Source organism: Falco rusticolus, chromosome 2 (genome assembly GCF_015220075.1).
Source record: "Falco rusticolus isolate bFalRus1 chromosome 2, bFalRus1.pri, whole genome shotgun sequence".
NCBI lineage: Eukaryota > Metazoa > Chordata > Aves > Falconiformes > Falconidae > Falco > Falco rusticolus.
In genome coordinates, this window is record NC_051188.1 from 16,135,455 (window position 1) to 16,155,977 (window position 20,523).

Below are 20,523 nucleotides of genomic sequence, written 5' to 3' on the forward strand. Positions count from 1 at the left end.
GCATTTTGCTCTGCACGAAGGTATCCTGCCATGTGCAAAAGTGGGTCCTCCCTCATGGGAAGTCGCAACACGACAGGCTGCTCCCCAACCAGAGGCTCATAGCCCCTCCCAAACCAAAAAGACCTGGTTTTCTTTATCTTTAATCACAAACAAATGGATTCCAAATGTGAATTTCAGTGGTGCTGTTTTTATAAAGCCTCCACATTCATTCATCGAGAGGCCACAGCACATGCCCACGCTGACCGCACACTTGAGACGCTTGTGTCCCTTGACAGCACCTCGGCTGTTGGGTTGTCTGTCAGCGGCTCACAGCAGGAAACGCACGGGTCAGGGAGACCGAACCCCCCTTCCTAACAGGCAGGCAGTGTCCAAACGGCTGCGGCCACCCTCCTTGGCGCTCACCATCACCGCACTGCCTACTCCTGCCAACCATGCGGCGGGCACAAGGGACGAAGCTAGTCCTCACGGGGCACAGCCCAGCAGACCCAGGCGAACACTCAGCTCCAGGCCCAAACCCTCCCGCCAAGGCAAGCCCTCCACCAGGAGGCTGGCACTCCGCGAGCCATCGCAGGAGCCGAAAGCGGCGACAGACCGCATGGAGGCCGGGAGAGGAGCCGCGCTCCCGCCAAGCACCCCTGAGGTGACGGCGGCGCCGCCCCTGCCGCGCCCTGAGGCCGCCGCGCACCTTCCCTCGCCCAGCACACACCGCCCCAGCGGGGACAGCGCACCGGCGCCGCGCAGGCCGGGGCCGCCACGAACTCGCGTCAAAGGCTCAGAGAGGAGACGGGGCCCACGGGTGCCGACGGTCGCCGGGCGGGGCGACCCCTCCACGGCAGCAGGGACCGGGCACACCGCGCCGGCCGGGTCGAGGTGCCGCCCGCAGCCCGGAGGGCGCCCCCGGCTGCCCGGAAACCTCCTCGAAGTTGCCCGGAGAAGTTTGGGACCGCCTGGAGGAGCAGCCGCCAGGCAGAGCCGCCCCCTCAGCCCACACCCTCCACCTGGCCACACGCTCCCGGGCCGACCCCCGCCGGCCTCCCAGGGACGGGACCCCCGCCCGGACAGACACCCCCACCGGCTCCGGGGACGCGGCCGCCGCTCCCGGGGAAGGGGCCACGGCAGCTCCTGGGCCGCGCTCGGGGCTTCCTCTGCAAACGCAGCCCTTGGGAATAAAGAGGACTGAGGGACACTTACCATCTCGCCTGATATTCGAGGACCGCAAGGCTTTTATAGATCCGCTCTGGGCAGGGGCAGTGGTGCCCTGACGGCTGCAAAAGTTCGCACAGACGACAGCGTAGAGGAGGAGGAGGATGAGCAGTTGCATTGGGATCCGCTGTGAATGGGACCGTGTCTCTGCAAAGAAACCCGGCTCTCCCCACCGAGGGTGCTTCCCTCTGTCGTGTTCTCTCCCCCTTCCCGGACTTTTTGGTTGTTGTTGCGGATTGCTTCTGTGTTTGGGGGAGTTGTAGGGGGGGGGGGGGGGGGGCTAAGGGGGGTTGTGGGTGGTAAAGAAAAAAAGGCACAAAAAACCCCCACCAAACCCAAAACAAAACCCCCACACAGCACCCCAACAGCAAGCACAGCTGCCGAGTTACTCCCCGAGTTGCCCCCAAACTTCCTGCATGCTGAACTTTCTGCTGCGCTTCTGGCGCCGGCCCGACTCGGTAAAGGTGAGAAACCCCCGGGACGGGACGGCCGCCACCTCCCCTCGGCCGGCAGCGCCGTGACCCACGTCGCAGGCGGGGGTGCTGCCGCCGCCGCGCTCCCCTGCGGCCGCTGCGGAGCAGCTCCGCGCCCCGCTGCTGGGCTGCGCCGCGCCGCTCCCCTCCGCTCCGCACGAGCCGCCGCTGGGGTCTGGAGCGGCGGGAGCGCCCCGCGCTCCGCGGCGGGGGCCGGGGGAGAGGCGGCCCGGGGGAAGGGGGCGGCCCGGGGCAGGGAGGCGGGCGGGCGCGGTGCCCGGGCCCTCCCTGGGCTGTACCGGCCGCGCCGGCTCCAGCCCCGGCAGAGAGTGGCAGGAGGGGTGGTGCGGGGGAGGCTGGCCCCGGTGTGGAGTGAACCTGCCCTGCCGGGACCAGCGGGGGGGTCCGGTGGGAGCCGTGTGCCAGGGGCTGTCCGCCAGCAGAGGCCACGCACCCAAGTGTCCCGTCACCCTTGGGCCCGCGGTGGCCACGTAAAGCTCATCCCTTGGGCTGGAGTGACTCAAATCACTGAGTTGCACTAGGGCGGGTGCAGAGATTTAGTGGAGTAACTGGTGAAAACAAAGTGGAGAAAACCCACAGCTGTCCATGGGAGAAATGCATGGGCTCTTCTGTCATGCCAAGCACTGTCCAAAGCTTTTCAGAAAAAGTTAATTCCTACTAATTTAGACCCTCATTAAATCGGGTCTGGTATTAAAAGATTGTATTACTGCCTGGAAGAGTTTAGGTCTCAACCAAAGGTACGTGAGGATTGTGATCGGATTGCTGTTTTAATACTCCTTCCTTCCATTAGCTGCAATGAAAATAATCCAGTGAAGACACAGAAAAAACAATCCGGTTCTAACAGTTCTCTAATAAATCCTAACCTACTCAGTTTATTTCTTAAGACATTTAATGTACTCTTAGCCAGTCTAACAAATTGTAATACGCTGCCAGACCTTTAACAACATGAAACACCCCAGTAGTAGAAGAAGAATGTTGATACAGTGCTGTATCAGGAATATTGGATGAGTCCTGCTACACTCAGAAGACTGCCTCTGGCTGTATGAAACATTTTCTCCAAGAGCATGTTAGGATGACAATGGGACTGAAACATCTTGTATGTCTTAAGGAACCGGTAGGGTGCAATTCTGTTATGCATAATTCATGGTTCTTTATCCCTTTCATGTTCCCCAAAACTGACAGTGAACCTAATCCTGCTCCCATGTGGTAGATAATGGAAAGGCTCCAACAGTGCTTCATTTGCGAGCAGATGTGCCTATATTCTAGGTGCCCATTTCAGAGGGGAAACGGGGAAGGTGGCCAATCCAATTGTCCTAATGGAAGAGGAAAGTCAAGTAGAGGACATAGAGCAAATGAAGGTAGGGGGAGCCGTGGAGATGTCTTCTGTTCATCCAGTCAATGTGTCTTCCTCATTCCAATTACATTTCAAAGAATTGGCAGAAAACATCAATAAGATCTCAGCTATCTAGCTCTCTCCTGAGTACCTTTTAAGATAAAAGGAGGTGGTCAATACCCTGACCTTTACCACAACCCCTTGGTGAAGTCTTTCCTTCCTCAGTGTCCTCAGGCTGTTGTTCTCTTTTAGATTCAGAGTGCTAGAACCCATAATTGTTCCCCTTGGGGGTGTGCAGTGGCCTGTTTAAGATGGTGGAGAAGGAAGGACAGATTATCTTCCAACCAGAAGGAAGACAAAAGGTATTTTGACAGTATCTGAGCAATTACATAATCCAGCCAAGAAAGGGCACTGTTTCCAAGGATGCTTCTCTTTCTGTACATGGCTTCACTGGTAGAAGTTTTCTCATATAAAATTCATACAACTTCCCTAGTGCTGTGTCTGGAGCTAGAGTCATGTGGTGTCTTTCTGGCCCCATGCCTCCCTGGCTGCACAGGTTCAGCTTTGACACAAGGGTGGAACAAGCTTTTGCCTAAAACACTCCACAGTTCTTTGGCTGATGTGCTCCCTGGCTTGATACAGAGTGTAAGTTTAAACTTCTTCAAGCTGACCAGGGCACGGAACTGAGGTTTTCTCAGAACTTTTTGTTTTTCTTTTCAAAAGAGTACATGACGCATAGGATGTAATTCCTGTTTCTGCAACAGAGGTACTCGTTGCTTAGAGAACTCAAGCAAAACAGCATGAGGCCTCATAAATTAGACAGTAATGAAAACAAGCAGGTGGATTCCACCATCAATGGCTCTGATATATATCAAGAGGAACTGTGTATAATTCCTATCATACTTTCACGGTACATTTCTGTTTCTCCTTGTACAAGGCATGAGATGCTGCCATCTTTGTTCTAAAACCCAAAATATTTTTGTAGCAGAAGGGATGAGTCTTTTTTCTGAGGTCAGAAAAAAGCCAGAGAATATTACTGTGGGGTTCCAAACAGAGGCTTAGCTCTATCAATTATCAGATAGTTATTTTAGCCCCAGTATCAAAAAAATCCCAGATTTTCCCTTTTGATATAAAGTTATACAGAAAGATTTTTGGATAGAGCAGCAAGACAGGCATGCATTGGTAGACCTTTGCAGAAAAGGCCTGCATTTCAATGACAGTTGCTACAGATTATCAATTCACTTTAAAAAGCACTAAAGCCACTATAAAGCAAAATAGTATCTTTATAATAAGGTGTCATAGAACCATATGTCATAAGGTGAGAAGTTTGGATTGTGCTCAGTTTTATGAGCAGATCACTGGATCTTCACTTTGTGGAGAACGTTCCAGTACAATGGCTAATCTGTATTCTAAGGATTTGAGATAATTTAAAGCATCAGTTGATTTCTATATGAAGACCTATAGCAAATCATGATTACTGCATAAAAGGACATACTGATATATAAATGTGATGACCTAGGTAATTACAAATCTGTCAGGCTGACTGAGATCCTGATAAAATAACAGTTGATATGAGACTCAATTAATACAACTTAAAAAAACAACAATATAATTAATGCTAATCAGCCTGGAAAACCTTATCATGCTAACTTGGAAATCTGGTTGACAAACAAAATAGCATCCAATTACAGCTTTCAGAAGGCACTGAACTTGGTACCACACAATTTAAATCATATGAAATGAAAGTCATGCATACTAAATGTTTTCAAAACTTGTTAAATGACAGGTTTAAAAAGGTTTACTAAAAACAGAAACATTATTAAATGGATTCTGTGTGAGAGAATGCCGCTTAGGCTAATTTTTGTTTCTGCACTGATTTGCATTTCCGACAATGACCTGGGAAAAATGCAGTCATTACTCATGACATCTTCAGATGACAAAAACCTTGGAGGAGTAATAGGCTGATCTAGAGTAATGGTGTTATATGAAGATAGACATGTAGGTACTGGACAGAACTGTGAAGCTGCGCCCTGGCATAGCTTACGCTTTAAAATAGCCAATGGCAGCACTACCCAGTGTCTGTAGCATCCACCTCACCTAATTTTAGTCTTCTGAAAGTGCATGGTGTAAGACAGTCACATAGGTTCTCATTGTTCATGGAGAGAATTGGATACCCATCAGAGGGCACTCTAGCCCAGCGGTTTTAGGTGGTTGTGCTGCGTTGGGATAAATTGTTTTCTGGAAGGTCCAGTTTCTCTCTGTGGACAATGGAGAGATCATAGGCAACAAATACATTTATAGTTACTGCATAAGGTAGTTAGGCCTAGAAAGCACTGATGCAGGAGAATTTATAGGGGTGGATTATCAAGGAAATCAATGGGCTGGAGTCCCCTTTATTACCATTTGTTGACTGGGAGATGCTCCTGCGTCATACAGCTTGTCCATGGAACACAGATGTGCAGTGTGTCCACCCCTTAGAACATTGGAAATATGGTGATTAAGTAGCAAAACCCAAGATTTTTGTGTGCTATCACTGGGATACTTGGGATATTTATTTAAAGAGGGGAACATCAATTACAGCAGGGGCATTATGCTTTCTTCTGTTATTATTAGACTGCTGCATCAATTTCCTGTGAATGTAGTTTTAAAAAGGACCATAATAAAGTGAAAAACACTGAGAGGAAAACCACAGGATCAGTTAGAGGTTGAGAAACATGCCATTCGGGGAAAAGCTTAAAAATCATGGACCATTTAGCTTGTCAAGGAGAAAATCAGAGGGGTCACAGCTACCTCCCAGCAGTAGGATATTGATTCCAGAAGGCTATTCTGCCTAGCAGACAATGACATATCAAGGTGAAAATTGGAGTTAGACAAATCATGATTAGAAGTAAAAGGCATACTTTCCAGTCTGGAAAGCTATAGAAGTATCCAAGTTGTATATTCTTCATCACTGAAAATTTGAAAGGCAAGATTTGATGTTTTCCTAAAACCACTCAAGTGGTTTCAAGCTGTACTTAGGACTTGTGGGGTCTATTGATCACTTCTAAAAGGTCTGTAAAGGTGACAGAGAAAAGCATGTTCATATGTACCGTACTACAAGCCACAGTGTACCTTTAGGGATTAATTTCAGGGTAGCACCATGATTTCTGTTATACAGAAGGGAAAGCAGGTGGTGGCAATGACTCCATCCCCCAGTTCATAATCTGTGTATGATTTGAGAATGAGCAGAGATGCTTAGAGTAGGATGGAGAAACATCTCACAACTGCTAAAATGGGTGTCTTAAGTAAATTAATATAACCATGATGGCAGATGAAAAGAATGAAAGTTAAAGGTATACCAAAGCCATTATATGTCTGGAATTAGAATATAGGGGCAGACTCCTGTGTTGTAACAAAAATCACTATATCCCACAGGCACCAAGACACCAAGAAGAGAAGTGCAGCACAGTGATCCATGGCCCAGATTTACTCTCTGAGCTACAGGCAGCAGTTCAATAACATAAAAAGAAAATCACTGGTGAAACTGATACTTTAGGTATTGAGATTATCAAACACAAGCCCAAGCACTGCTGCCTGAAATCGCTACAAGCTTGGCATTGATTCATGGGAACTCATGTTAAAACACTCTGAACATTAGATCTGGGGTACAGACCTGCAACTGGTGCTGCTGTTTGTCCTCCTCAAGCAGCCAGCTGTGTGTGCTCACTCGTCTGGCCCGTTCTTGAGAACAGCTGTAGGCAGCTTTGTTTTATCCAGTCTTTTGGTTTTCCCTCTTGTGTCTGCACTGTTACAGGGTGCTGTGCCCTTCTCCCTTTCAATGTACACCTCCTTCTCTTCCCAACACTTAAATGTCTTTTCCCAGGTCTATGTAACTTTTGGCTAGATCTCCCCTGCAAGTGTTAGATACCAGTATTGCACCAGTGAGGCACGCATGAGGAGGGAAAGAAAATGATGTATCAAGCTGAGCACACAAATTTATTACAGTTTCTCAAACTGCTATATCACTCAGACTTTCCCACTGGTACCTAGTGATGGGTAAACCACATCGAAAAAGTATGTTGCCCTCCTGAGGTTAAGTAGGATTTTTTTCCCTCATTGATTTTAGTAGAACCAGCATTTAGATTTAAATTCAGGTTTAAAAATAATGGGCTATGCTTTCTCGTAAGTTTTTCTTAATAAGAAAATAATACCTTCAAAAAGACTGCATTTCTTCTGTATCCTAGTTCCCAGGTTCATAGATTTAAAAGATAGAAGAGTCCTTTCTGACCTGATATAGTTTGACTCCTTGCATAAATAAGCCAAAATGTCTTGCCGTCTGACCTCCTGCTTTGATTTCTCAAGAGTTAGCATGGTATCTTTTAGGAAAAAGATCAAAATGTTATTTTAAAATAGGAGGAAACTAGATTTTACAATATCTTGAGACAGAGAATACACCACCACCACCACCACACACACACACCCCCCTATCCATCAATGTTAAGTAATTACAGTGATTAACGACAATTTTTAAAGATTTGGGTGGGGGTGGGTGGGGTGTCCCTCTGGATCTTGTACTGTGTATGAACGGTAACCGTTTATCAGGATCTTCTGCTTGGTCTTTCAAAATATTTGGATACAAGTAATCTGAACCTCCTTCTCTGGATTTTGCAAAACAGCTGCTCACAAGCCACAGTAACTTCTACCTAAACACTCTTGTTATTTCTGTGATCAGTTCCTTTGTACCTGTCAAAATGAGGTCAGATTTTGTTTGCCTTGGATACAACATACTTGAGTTAGAAAACTGTCACCTAGAATTTTAGAGCAATTCTAGGAATATTTTATTACTGGTAGCCTGAGATCTCTAGGATCAGAGATTTCAGACTGAAATTTATGATGATAATTCATGCTTTCTGTCTGCACATTGTAGATATTACCTAAGAAATAAAGCATCCCATTTTATTAAGACAGAGAACTGTATGGTGTAGGTTCCTCTGTGTGTAATCCTGCTCAGACATTCCCTCTGGACTACTCTGTGTTCTCTCCTCTGGGACAGGAAGAATTTACCTTCTCTTGACTTCACCATTTTCCTCCTCCAGCACATTTTCAGCATGGGAACACTCTCAAATTCTGTAAATTATTATATTGTGAACGAATTAGAATATACCATCTGAGCAATGTTGTAAAGACCGGAATGCACCTTGATGCTGAACCCTCACAGCAGTAACTTGTGTCCTGGCACCACAAAGATGGCACATGAACTTCTTGTCATCTTTTGCAGTTTGTGCTCAGTTGAGAAAATATGTAAGAGATTAAATGTCTTCCTTTGTTGATTAAAGATTCCCCCTCAGTTTCCTGAGAGTTAAAGTTCTGAGCAGCCATCATAGATGTGTGTTCTATATAAAGCCCTCTATTCAGCCATCTAGATCATTAAAAGTTTATTGTAATATTGTCAGGATTTTACAAAGGGCTGAACCTTCTAACTATGTAAAATTTGTCATTGTCCTCCTAAGTTACATCTTTCTTTTCACCCTTTGTCTTCAGTTTTACAGAATACCACTTTAACTCATCTGGTCGACAGTGTTTCAAAACTGCTGAGCCATTACTCCAGACTTTTGTTTTCCTTTTTTTTTTTCTTTCCTTTTCTTCATGGGTAATTTTATACCTCTCTGAGGTCTGGGTGCACATGTGCAATTGAGATACTTACTAAATCCAATTGTCCAAAAACCTCAGCCTTGTTTTTTTCTTTTCTTCTTTCCCACTGAAGAATTTTCCAACACCATTTTATGAATAGGGAGTTTTCTGGCTTGCAGTATGAAATGTACAACACACAATGGAGAATCCTTTTTCCATTGCTGATTATCTTAGTACTGTGTGTGGTTTTGCGCTTGGAAAGCAAACTTGTCATACTTCCTCTTTGACATGCCTATATTTCACAGATACACTAAAATGAAGCCTCTTCAGTCATTTCAAAAAACATAAGTGGGCACCATAAAATAGACAAATCCAGGACAAAAGGGTCAGAAATGCAAAACTTTGAGGCTCAAAACTCTTCCTCCTGGAGCTTGTGTCATAGAATCACACAGTGGTTTGGTTTGGAGGTCACCTGCAAGGATCACCTAGTACAACCCCCCTGCCATAGTCAGGGACATCTTTCACTAGATCAGGTTGCTCAACATCCCATCCAACATGACCTTGAACATTTCCAGTGACAAGGCATCCACAGCTTCTCTGGACAACCTGTTCTAGTGTCTCACCTTACATCCTTACATCAGTTTTTTTTTTTCCTTACATTAGTCCAAGCCTCCCCTCTTTCATTTAAAACCATTGCCCCCTTGTCCTGTCACTACAGGCCCTGGTACAAAGTCCTTCTCCGTCTTTGTTATAAACTGCCTTTATATATTGAAAGGCTGCAGTAAGGTCTCCCCAATACCTTCACTTCTCCAGGCTGAACAATCCCAACTCTCTCATTCTGTCTTCACAGGAGAGGTGTTCCAGCCCTCTGACCACTTTTGTGGCCCTCCTCTGGACGCACACCAACAGGTCCATGTCTTTCTTCTACTGGTGACCCCAGAGCTGGATGTAGTACTCCAGGTGGAGTCTCATGAGAGTGGAGTAGAGGGGCAGAATCCCCTCCCTCAGCATGCTGGCCACACTTCTTTTGATACAACACAGGATACGGTTGGTTTTCTGGGCTGTGAGTGTACGTGTACGTTGCTGACTCGCTTCCATTTTCTCATCCACTGGTATCCCTAAGTCCTTCTTGGCAGGGCTGCTTTCAATCCATTCATCCTTCCAGTCTGTACTGATACTGGGAGTTGCCCTGACCCAGCTGCAGGACCTTGCACTTGACCTTGTGTACTTAAAATGTACTCTGTGCTTACAGTTCATTTTTTTAAGGGAAGGTAATTTTATGTCATACCAAAAATAGAACCTGTATACAATAGACTACAATATATAAGCAACCAGATTTTCAAAGGGAGTTGATTTGTAGGTATTGGAGAAAGCACATTAAGCATATTGATTTTTTTTTTGGTTTAAATATGTGTGGTTTTTAAATCATCTCATTAAGATAAAATTATTCAATCTGCTTTAGATGGCAATGTGTGAGAGTCTTCAGCTTGTCTTAGGGGCAGTAGTGAGAATTATTTATCTCTGGTTTCAAATTAGTGGGAATACGTTCAGGCTGCCCAACTCTTTCTTCAGATCACGTTGTCATACAGAGGAGTTAAGTTCACAGTTTTATGCACACAACATGTTAACATAAACTAGTTAACCACCTGGCATTGGTTAAGCAGAATTTATGCTGATACTGTGCTAATGACCTTGCACTATCATTAGACCAAATCAGTCTCCTGGGGAAGAACCCAACAAAGCATACTAATTCAATGCATTCCTAGGAGGTAGCGTGCACAGTAAAATACATTTTGTCATTTATCTAGCTCCATTTTCATTCAGAAGTACTTTCTAAATTAAATACCGAAGCCTCCCCAGAGGCCTCTGGAATGGCAGAATGAGATGAAAACATGCACGGAAAAAAGACAAACAAAAGACAGATTTGTGCAAATCTACAATCATTGTGGGCTTTTTAAAGTACTGATGTGCTGTATTAACAAGTGTAGGAGTAATCTGCTTTGAATGTAGACTTAGAAAATAAAACTTAGAAGGGTAAACACAACTTAGAAGGCTAAATCTGATAAGACCCCATAGGCTCCCTTTACAGTCTGAGACAAACAGGTGCCACCAGAGGGTACTTAATCCAGCATGCCATTTTCATAATTATTTTAGGAAGCATTGAGCTCCCCTTGCCCTTTCCCCCCTTTCCAGTGGCTTTCTCTTTCCCTAGTAACTGCAAGACAGCTCTGGGTGATTAGCGCAGACATAGATGTCTAACTTAAGGAAACATAAGTTAGGGCAGATGAATTTCAGCTTGAACAATCACAGCAATCAAGAGTTAGAAAATTTCAGAAATAAAATGCTTTGTGAATCTTACATCAGCCTCCCTTTACATATATAGGACATATGCTTTAATTATTAGGTGTGCAAACTACTTTTTTCAGATAATTCAGTACACATAATGGAAGAGATGAATCATGATTTTGCAGTACAAAGGGAGATAGTCTGTAGAACCTTTACTTCTTTTGTCACAGAGTTGAAAGTTATGAAGTGTGTGGGGCAGGATGCGGATGGAAAAGAAAGCAGAATCCCTAAGGCAGTTGAGTGCTCTGAAAGGGTTTCTACACCCGCCTGTTTGTGTTGCCACATGGATGACGTAATCCAGATTTCTCACAGCTGGTCTCTCGTGCTATGTTTCTCATTTTCTGCATGCCCAGCGGGAGACAGTAGGGTCTGACAAATAAGTGCAGAGCACGCATAATTATATTTCAAGTTAACAGAAGTTATTTCTTGAATATGTGTAGTGCTATATAATGCCAAGCATTATAAATCTTAGTATCTAAAACTAGTGGAAACTATTTACCTTAATCTTTCTGCACCCCAGTCCCATTTGAGAAAGAGGATGTTGATGTACTTCACTATATACTGTAGCACCCAAATCAAATACCTGGTACTGCCAAATATCTGCCAAACTAAATCCTGCGTCTAACCAAAGATATGTCTGTAACATAGACAAAATTTGGCAACTTTTTAATATAATTCATGTGTTTTAGATGTCTGTCTAAGAATAAGCTGATTTGCATCCTGGAAGTACCTGTTTCTTTTTCAGTGACACTAAGGGAAGCCCAAAGGGACTAATTCAGGTGTAGACATCAGGGCTGCAGGTATCTGAAGGCAGGGCAGTTGAATAATCCTGCCTTCTGTGATGACCTCCATTTTGGGCACTGAATGATGCAGAGACTGTAATAAAAAGTACACTTTGATAATTTTATTTGTTAGTTGGCTTCGTAATAGATATGCATGAGGGATCAAATTAAGGTTGCACAGAATGCCTTTTGAAAGCTTGGCATGGCAATCTTAATAGCAGTATAATAGTTATTCTCTGGGAATGAAAAGATATCAGCCTGAGGCAGACACTTGGAATGCTGCATTTCAGTTCAAACAAAGTTTGAAAAAAGAGTCTTATAGTAGGAAAGGAGGGCAAATTAATAATAGGTGGTTTTACTAACTACCCCTGAGAAACTCCATCCTTTCTTGGTTCTGTGGCAGGCAACAGAGCTTGCATGGCAGCCCTGTAAGCCTGTGCATGTCTCAGCTCTAGTCCTTTGTTCAGCATTCTTCTGGAGTTAGTAATGACATGGCATTTATAAAAGTTTTTACAAAAAAGGCCCAATCATCAGGACTTTCTCTGGAAGCTAGCTAGGTGTTTGTTAACATTCACACTGTACAGATAGGGAAAACATTGGTTCAAATTATTTGTCCAATGTCACATCACACAGAATTATCAGGTAACAAATGGCAGTCCAAGTCAGTGTTTAACTCATTAGGCTAAAATGTCTAGCATTTTTTTTTTCTCAGGTTCTTCCTGGAAAAGCTGCACTATACCATTGCATGTAGGGCAATGACTTTGCATGTTCATGTTACAGACTTGCATAAACGGAAAAGGACCTTGACTAAGCACTTTAAACTGTTTGTGCGATGTTGTCACTTAAAATATCTCAGGGATTGCAATGTATGGCAGAAGGTGATTGTACCTCTCGATTCACGGTTCTTCAGACGCAGTTTACATTAAACATACAAGGCATGTTTCATGTGTCCTCCTGGTGTCTTAGGGTTATTGTATGAACAACAAGAGGTCTTTCAGTCTCCGAAACAGGATTAGCTACCATTGCCTTTCCTTCCTAACTTCCTTTCATCTGCACTTTGCTTGCTTAGAAGCTTCCCTGGATGGTGGAAGTCATCAGCATCAGGCATTAGAGGTTCTGCTGTAGGCTCACTTTGGCTGTATCACAATGAAAACTTTCATTAAGCAAGGGTAGATCATATGAACTTCTTATTAGCTGTTACAAACCCACTGAACACCATATGAGAATTCGGTGACTTTCCTGGATAGGGCTTTAACATCTAACATATTTGGAATGGGCTTTAAAGACATGATTTCTAAGCCTGACTTGATATAGTTTACTGCAGGACACCAGAAAACTGATTTAGACCTGTATTTCCAAAACTGCCTACTAATTTTGGAAACCTAATTTTCAGAAGAGTGCATCAGCAGCAGCCACAGTAGATATCCAGACATTACAATTGTATGTCTATTGCAGTTGCAAATTTACTTGAGAAGAGAGAGAAGAAATGGGCCATGAACTTTTTTAGTAATTCCATTAACACTGACCAATTCAGCACATAATTAGGCATATTTACATTACTAATGCTCCCCAGCCTCAGTTTAAATAAGGGCTGTGGGACTACTTATTGTCTTAGAAAGATATTTTGGAGAGATCTGCTGTTTGTATGGCTGTAATGGCAACTGCCCTATATCAGAAGTCAGTGGAGATGGCAACGAATTGTATTTAGCAGTCTGACATCTGAATTTACTCTATGGGAATCTGCATGGCTGAAAAGTGATATGCCACACAGTGCCTGCTATACAGACAGCTGTTTTAGACTGAGCACATTGTGGTGTTGGTACAAATCTAAGACATCAGACAAAACCTCCAATAAACAAACCTACAAATATTTGCCTATAAAGGAAATATCCTTGCTTAAAACTTCAGGACAACAGAATCTGCTGCTCTGGTCTTCAGTCAGTTGTCGGAGTAAACTAATCTGGAACAAAATCAGCTGAGTCACTGAGATCCAAAAAGAACAATCTGTAGAGGGCGAAATGGTCAGGCTCTTTCTTGGATAAAACAGGATAAAAGAGGTTTACTGCAGATCTTACAAAAGCTTTCAAACAATGTTTTCTGATCATACCCCACAGTTTTAAAAGAGAAGGAATTTATTAAGTAATTGAAAACAGTTGTGTTTGTGTAGGATTCCATATTGGAAGTTGTGCACTTATCTTGACTGTATTCTTACAGCTGACACTTTTACCTATCCACATACTACTGGTTATTTACTGCTTGTTAGAGTAACTTGCTGTGCGCATCTACCTGCATGCGCGCACGCACACACACACACACCGTCTTCTAGCATATTTGCAGAAGAGAGAGACCTATTTTATGTTCATCATCTGATCTAGTCAGTGATTAAAAGGAATTCAGCTCCAGTAGCCTAGTTCTGTGACTGTGAGGTAGGTAGCCAGTCTATGATTTACAGTATGATCCTTTTTGTATTATATTTTCTTAGTGTTTTCATAAACAAAATAAGAATAACTCTACAGAAGGAGTAGTAATACATTCTTCTAAAATATGTTGTGTAAGGTGCAAAAGAAAAAGCAAATGAAGCGTAAGGGACGATTTTTGTTTGCCTGACAATTCTATTCTAAGTCTGTTACACTTTAAATAGTGTAAACAGAAATTTAGATGAAAAATGAGAAGCATTGCTTTTATATTAGATATTTGAGAAGCGCAAAGAAAAAATTGAATACAAGGAAGATGCACTTTCTTAACTTGGAATTCAGTCAATATTTGCAGTGGAAGGAGCTATGGTTTAAAAGACTGAATCAGCAATGTTAAGTTTGTTATTCATAAAAGTTGAACAGTAGATGATTTTAATAGCTTTACTTCCTGTCAGTTGATGTGTATTTTCAGATACAGTCTCAATGTGATTGCCAGCCATCAGCTGTAGTCCAAGTAAGTAATTATTGGCTGTAGCCCAAGTAACCAATTATTAACGTATCTTGAACTACCGTGTGCAGCATTTATGGGTTACTTTACCTTCACCCTGAGTTTTAAGATATCCAAGGTGATAATTTTTCCCTTCCAGAGGGAGTGATCTAAACGGCCTTGGGCTTTTTTACAACCAGAACTGATTTATGAACAGGAATTTACTTGTAGTTTTTTGTTAGTCTTCATTAAACATTATTAATTTAAAAAATGAAAATCCATCATGTTAGACATGCCTGGTTTGGTAAGAATATCTCACAGTTTGAGCAGATTAAACACTTGGTAGCTTACACCAATATGTATCTTTTCAGGAGTATTGAACCTCAAGTGACAACCTGTTGCAGGATGATATGCCTCAATAAGTTCCACACCCACTGAATTATGGTCATAGGTACAGTCTGTAACCAATAATTTGAGACCCTCTGTTAGTCATACAGAGCAGTCAAACATAGTCAAATCACAGCACATTTCTGCCATCCTTTGATTTATAATTAACATTGCCTTCATTTTCCTCCTACCTCCCCAAATTCACATTTTCTTCCTTTTTTTTGTAACTATTCTCAAACTTTTTTATCCACATCTTAGGCTTTTTGAAGGCAAGTGTATTGGCCTATGCTGTAGTAATCTTCTGTAATTGATTTGGGATGGCTGCCAGTCTCTTCTATTATTCTGTGCTGACATCTTTATATGACTGGCTTTTATCCAAATGCTGTCATCTTTTGCATTCTTTTTATTAATTTCCTCTTTTTGTGCTGAGAGACCGTATTCCTAGCCTTTGTGTTGCCCCTTCATCCCTCACGTTTGCAGTATAAAAGGTACAAAGGACAAAATTTCCAAATATTGAGATCTCCATGCTTGGCCTTTCTGATATTTTCTCTGCTCTTTTTGGTTAAGGCAGTTGCTGTATCCCATTCATCTACTTAACAAGATAACATTTAGAGGTTTGATTCATTATATTCCCATTTAGTACTTTGGTGAACTTTTTTTTTAGTGCTTTAATTTTTTATTGCTATTTTACTTTGTATTTTCCGCTATTTGATTCATTAAAAAAAAAGTATGAGATTCAGAATCAGAAAACTGTGTCATCATCATGCTCCCATAAAACTTGCTCATGAAGCATCTCCTCTGTGAGCACCCCACCTTCCCAGATGCCCTTGCATAATAGGTAGGAAGCTGTGCAAGTGGAATTGAACAATAATGAAGACAATGGTGGTTCATCTACCTCAGAAGTGTTGCCAAGGGTAGGTAGGACTGCAGTCTGCGTCAAAACTGCTTCCATAAAGAAAAAAACCCTGGGTCATTGTCATGGGAGACTCCCTTCTGAAGGAAACAGGAGGTCCAATGTGCACACCAGACCCACATCTTAGGGAAGATCCTGAGGCCTGGATTAAAGATGTGAAGAGAAAGCTTCCTACCCTGGTACAGCTCTCAGCTTATTATCCATTATTAATTTTTCAGGTAGACAGCAATGATGTTGCAGCAAGAAGTCTAAAGGAAATCATGAGAGACTTCAGCGCCTTGGGATGCCTGGTTAAGGGATCAGGAGCACAAGTAGTGTTCTACTCCGTCCTTCCAGTTACAGGAAATGATGAGGTAAGAAAGAGGAAGAGCCAGCAGAATTTTGGGGTTTTTTGATCATGGGTCAGTCTACATAACACCAGGCTTGGTGCTGGCAACAGATGAGGTACCCCTGTCCCAAAGGTGGAAAAGGATCTTTGCACAGAAGTTAGCAGGACTCATTGAAAGAGCCTTAAACAGAAGTGTCTGTGAGATAACTTCCTGACACAGCTTCTGAGTGAGCCAGCTACGGAAGGCATCTTGCTGGAACTATTGTATGTCAACAGATAAGGACTGGTGGGTTATGTGATGGTTGGAGGTGGTCTTGGACATAGCAACCACAAAATGGTAGAAATTTTGATTCTCAGAGAAGGAAGGGGGGTCAGCAGAGCAGCCACCTTGGACTTCCAGAGGGCAGACTTCGGCCTAATTAGGAGACTGGTTGACAGAGTCCTTTGGGAGGCTGTCCTGAAGGGCAAAGGGGTCCAGGAGGGATGGACATTCTTCAAGAAGGAAATCTTAAAAGCTCAGGAGCAGGCCATCCCCATGTGCTGACAGACAATCATGCAGGGAAGAAGACTGGCCTGGCTGAAGAGAGAGCTTTGGCTGGAACTCAGGGGAAAAAAGAGACTTTCTGACCTTGGGACCGCCTTGGCAATTCAGGAGGACTGCAAGGATATTGTGAGGTTACACAGGGAGAAAATGAGAATGGCCAAGGCCCAGCTAGAATTTAATCTGGCTACTGCCATGGAAGAGAATAAAAAATGTTTCTATAAATACATTAGCAAACAAAGGAGGGCTAAGGAGGATCTCCATCCTTTATTGGATGTGGGAGGAAACATAGTGACAAAGGATGAGGAAAAGGCTGAGGTACTTAATGTCTTTGCCTCAGACTTCTAATAGTGAGACAGTACCCATCCCCTGAGCTGGAAGACAGGGGCAGGGAGCAGAAAGAAGCCCCCATAATCCAAGGGGAAAGGGTCAGCCACCTGCTGCGCCACTCAGACACACACAAGGCTATGGGGCCGGATGGGATCCACGCAAGGGTACTGGCGGAGCTGGCAGATTTGCTCACCAAAACACTTTCCGTCATCTATCATCAGTCCTGGCTAACTGGGGAGGTCCCAGTTGACAGGCACTTTGCAAATGGGATGCCCGTTTACAAGCAGGGCTGGAAGGAGGATCTACAGGGACCTACAGGCCTGTCAGTCTGACCTCAGTGCCACAGAAGGTTATGGAGCAGATCATCTTGAGTGCCACCAGACGGCACATATAGGACAACCAGGTGATCAGGCCCAGCCAGCATGGGTTTATGAAAGGCAGGTCCTGCTTGATGAACTTGATCTCCTCCCATGACAAGATGGCCCGCTTAATGGATGAGGGAAAGGCTGTGGACGTTGTCTACCTAGACTTTAGTAAATCCTTTGACACCGTTTCCCACAGCATTCTCCTGGAGAAACTGGCTGCTCATGACTTGGATGGGCCTACTCTACTGAGTGAAATACTGGCTGGAAGGCTGTGCCCAAAGAGTGGTGGTGAAGGGAGCTACATCCAGCTGGTGGCTGGTCCCAAGTGGTGTTCCCCAGGGCTCAGTACTGGGGCCAGTCCTCTTTAATATCTTTGCCAGTGATCTGGGTGAGGGGGTCAAAGTGTACCCTCACCTCAGTAAGTTTGCAGATGACACCAGGCTGGGTGGCAGTGTTGATCTGCTGGAGGGCAGGAAGGCTCTGCAGAGGGATCTGGACAGGCTGGACTGATGGGCCGAGGCCAGCTGTGTGAAGTTCAACAGGCCCGGGTCCTGCACTGCACTTGGGTCACAACAGCCCCACAAAACACAACAGGCTTGGGGAAGAGTGGCTGGAAAGCTGCCAGGCAGAAAATGACCTTGGGGTGCTCATTGATGGCCAGCAGTGTGCCCGGGTGGCCAAGAAGGCCAACAGCATCCTGGCTTGTATCCAAAACAGTGTGACCAGCAGTACTAGGGAAAAGATTGTCCACCTGTACTTGGCAGTGATGGGGTCATACCTCAAATACTGTGTTCAGTTTTGGGCCCCTCACTGCAAGATGGATGTAGAGGTGCTGGAGCATGTCCAGAGAAGGGCAACAAAGCTGTTAAGTGATATAGAGAAGAAGTCTTACAAAGGGCAGCTGAAGGAACTGGGGTGTAGCCTGGTGAGGAGACTCAGGGGAGATCTTATCACTCTCTACAACTACCTGAAAGGAGGTTGTATTGAGGTGGGTGTTGGTCTCTTCTGCCAAGTAACCAGTGATAGGACAAGAGGAAAGGGACTCAAGCTGCACCAGGGGAGATTTAGATTTAGACATTAGGAAACATTCCTTCACCAAAAGGGTTGTCACTCATTGGAACTGGCTGCCCAGGGAAGTGGTTGAGTCACCATCCCTGGAGGTATTTAAAAGTCATGTAGACGTGGTTTATTGGTGGACTTGACAGTGCTAGGTTAACTGTTGGAGTTGATAATCTTGAAGGTCTTTTCCACCTTAAATGATTCTATAGTGCTATGATTGTATGATTCTATGATTTCTGTAAAACATGCTGTGAAAGAGATGAATTCATAATAAACTTTAATGTAATTGAAAAGCAACTTGTTTTTTTATTGAGGATCGTTGTTTTCATTTGCATTATAAGGCTCTGAATATATATAAATTCTTTTAGATTAAAAGAGAAAAGCTATCCATAGATAACTGAACAATACTTTTTTGTGGTTATATACATTGTCTTCATGTGGTCCAGCTCTATTTTTTATGTGCCATCTGATGCAAAATGAGTTTTGGTCTGTAAAACATAGGCAAGAACTAGTTCTTTGGTATCTTGCTATAAATCACTAGTAGTGATCTACAGATGAAGAAATATAAAATTCCATTTAATTGTGGACCAAGACAAAATCATATATAACTGAAATCCGCAATACATATTGTGTTAGTATTTAATCTGCCTCCCAACCAAACCACAATTATTTTTTTCTCATTTCAGTGGTCTGTCTATCAGGCCATTAATTTTTGGATAGTAGAGCAGCCATATTCAGCACAGTTTATTACCATTCCCTTAGCCAAAAGTGTGTGGCTATTTCACAGTCAGTTGAACTAACATGATTAGTAATAGTCTTCTATGTCTGGTTAACATTGATCAATTATTTGCTAAAGAACAGGGCCTTGCAAACTTCATTTTTATGGATCTATTATCTGATCAGCCAGATGCCAATCACCAACTTAATGAAGACCTCCTGTATCCAGTTCAGGAGATCATAAGTGATTCATCTTTTATTACTCTAAGAGCTAATCCTTTTGCCCTAATGCCCTAATGTTTTTTTAAATTAGAAGTACTGGAGAACATACATACAGAAGTTGGAGATCTGATTTACCAACTATAAGCATTATTATCTGGATGCTTTAAAGATGACAACATCTGGATGTATTTCAGAAGCATTAGATTTCTTCTTGGATCATCATGCAAATATTTATATTTACAGATAATATATTGTAACTGTCTTTTTTATTAGGACTAAAATAATAATGAATTATCATGCCTTTAGTGTATTTTATGTAACTTACCATGTGAAACTGGCGCAATTACAATCAGTACTTATAGTCCTCATCTAAAATAGCATCTGAGCCACTTCAGAATATGTTCATCTCCATAATACCTTTTTTAGGCATTATTAATTATAACCTGCCATTGTTTTACAGAAGGAGAACTAGAAAACATCAGCTCTGTATACAGTTTGTTGGAAGCAGATTCACCAATTGACCATGATATTCACAAGGAGTGATGCAAGGGCCAGGTAAGCCAGCTGCTGCACACAGCAGGAAAATCTCTAGTACCTTCTGCATTGTAAAGTGCATACAAATGCACTGTTATGTGCAGTGACAGCAGATCCACCCCAGCAGCATGTGTCTGGCCATTTTCATATTTCTCCCCTGCCTTTGCAGTGACATCACAGGACTAATATCGTGCATGCAAGAGTGAACAACATTCTTCTTAGAAGGGACTGATTTACCATTTAAAAGGGAAAGTGGGGGTTTTAGTCAGTACTCATTGTGGTTGCTTACGAGGACAACGTAGATACCTGGAACCAGGTCTCCAGACTGTATGAGCATATGGCATTGCTGTGACCAGGCAGGCAACTCAGGTTCATTATAGACACATCACTAAGACTAGGTAACTTGACTTGTATCAAAAAGGGAGTATGTGGTAAAGTAAGAATTAAATTCTCTATTT

General features: G+C 43.4%; 1 protein-coding gene across 3 annotated transcripts in view; it reads right to left on the reverse strand.

The window, feature by feature from the left end:
- PDGFD (platelet derived growth factor D) overlaps positions 1-1,466 on the reverse strand; it is a 145,745-nt gene extending 144,279 nt beyond the window's left edge. For 2 of the 3 annotated variants that reach the window (XM_037378357.1, XM_037378358.1), the window contains exon 1: positions 1,192-1,459. In XM_037378357.1, the coding sequence (XP_037234254.1) occupies positions 1,192-1,321 (130 nt within the window). In that variant the 5' untranslated portion in view covers positions 1,322-1,459. Of the gene's footprint in view, positions 1-1,191 lie in introns of all 3 variants that reach the window. The other variant, XM_037378356.1, reaches the window with a different exon arrangement.
- Between the last annotated feature and the right edge of the window lie 19,057 nt (positions 1,467-20,523).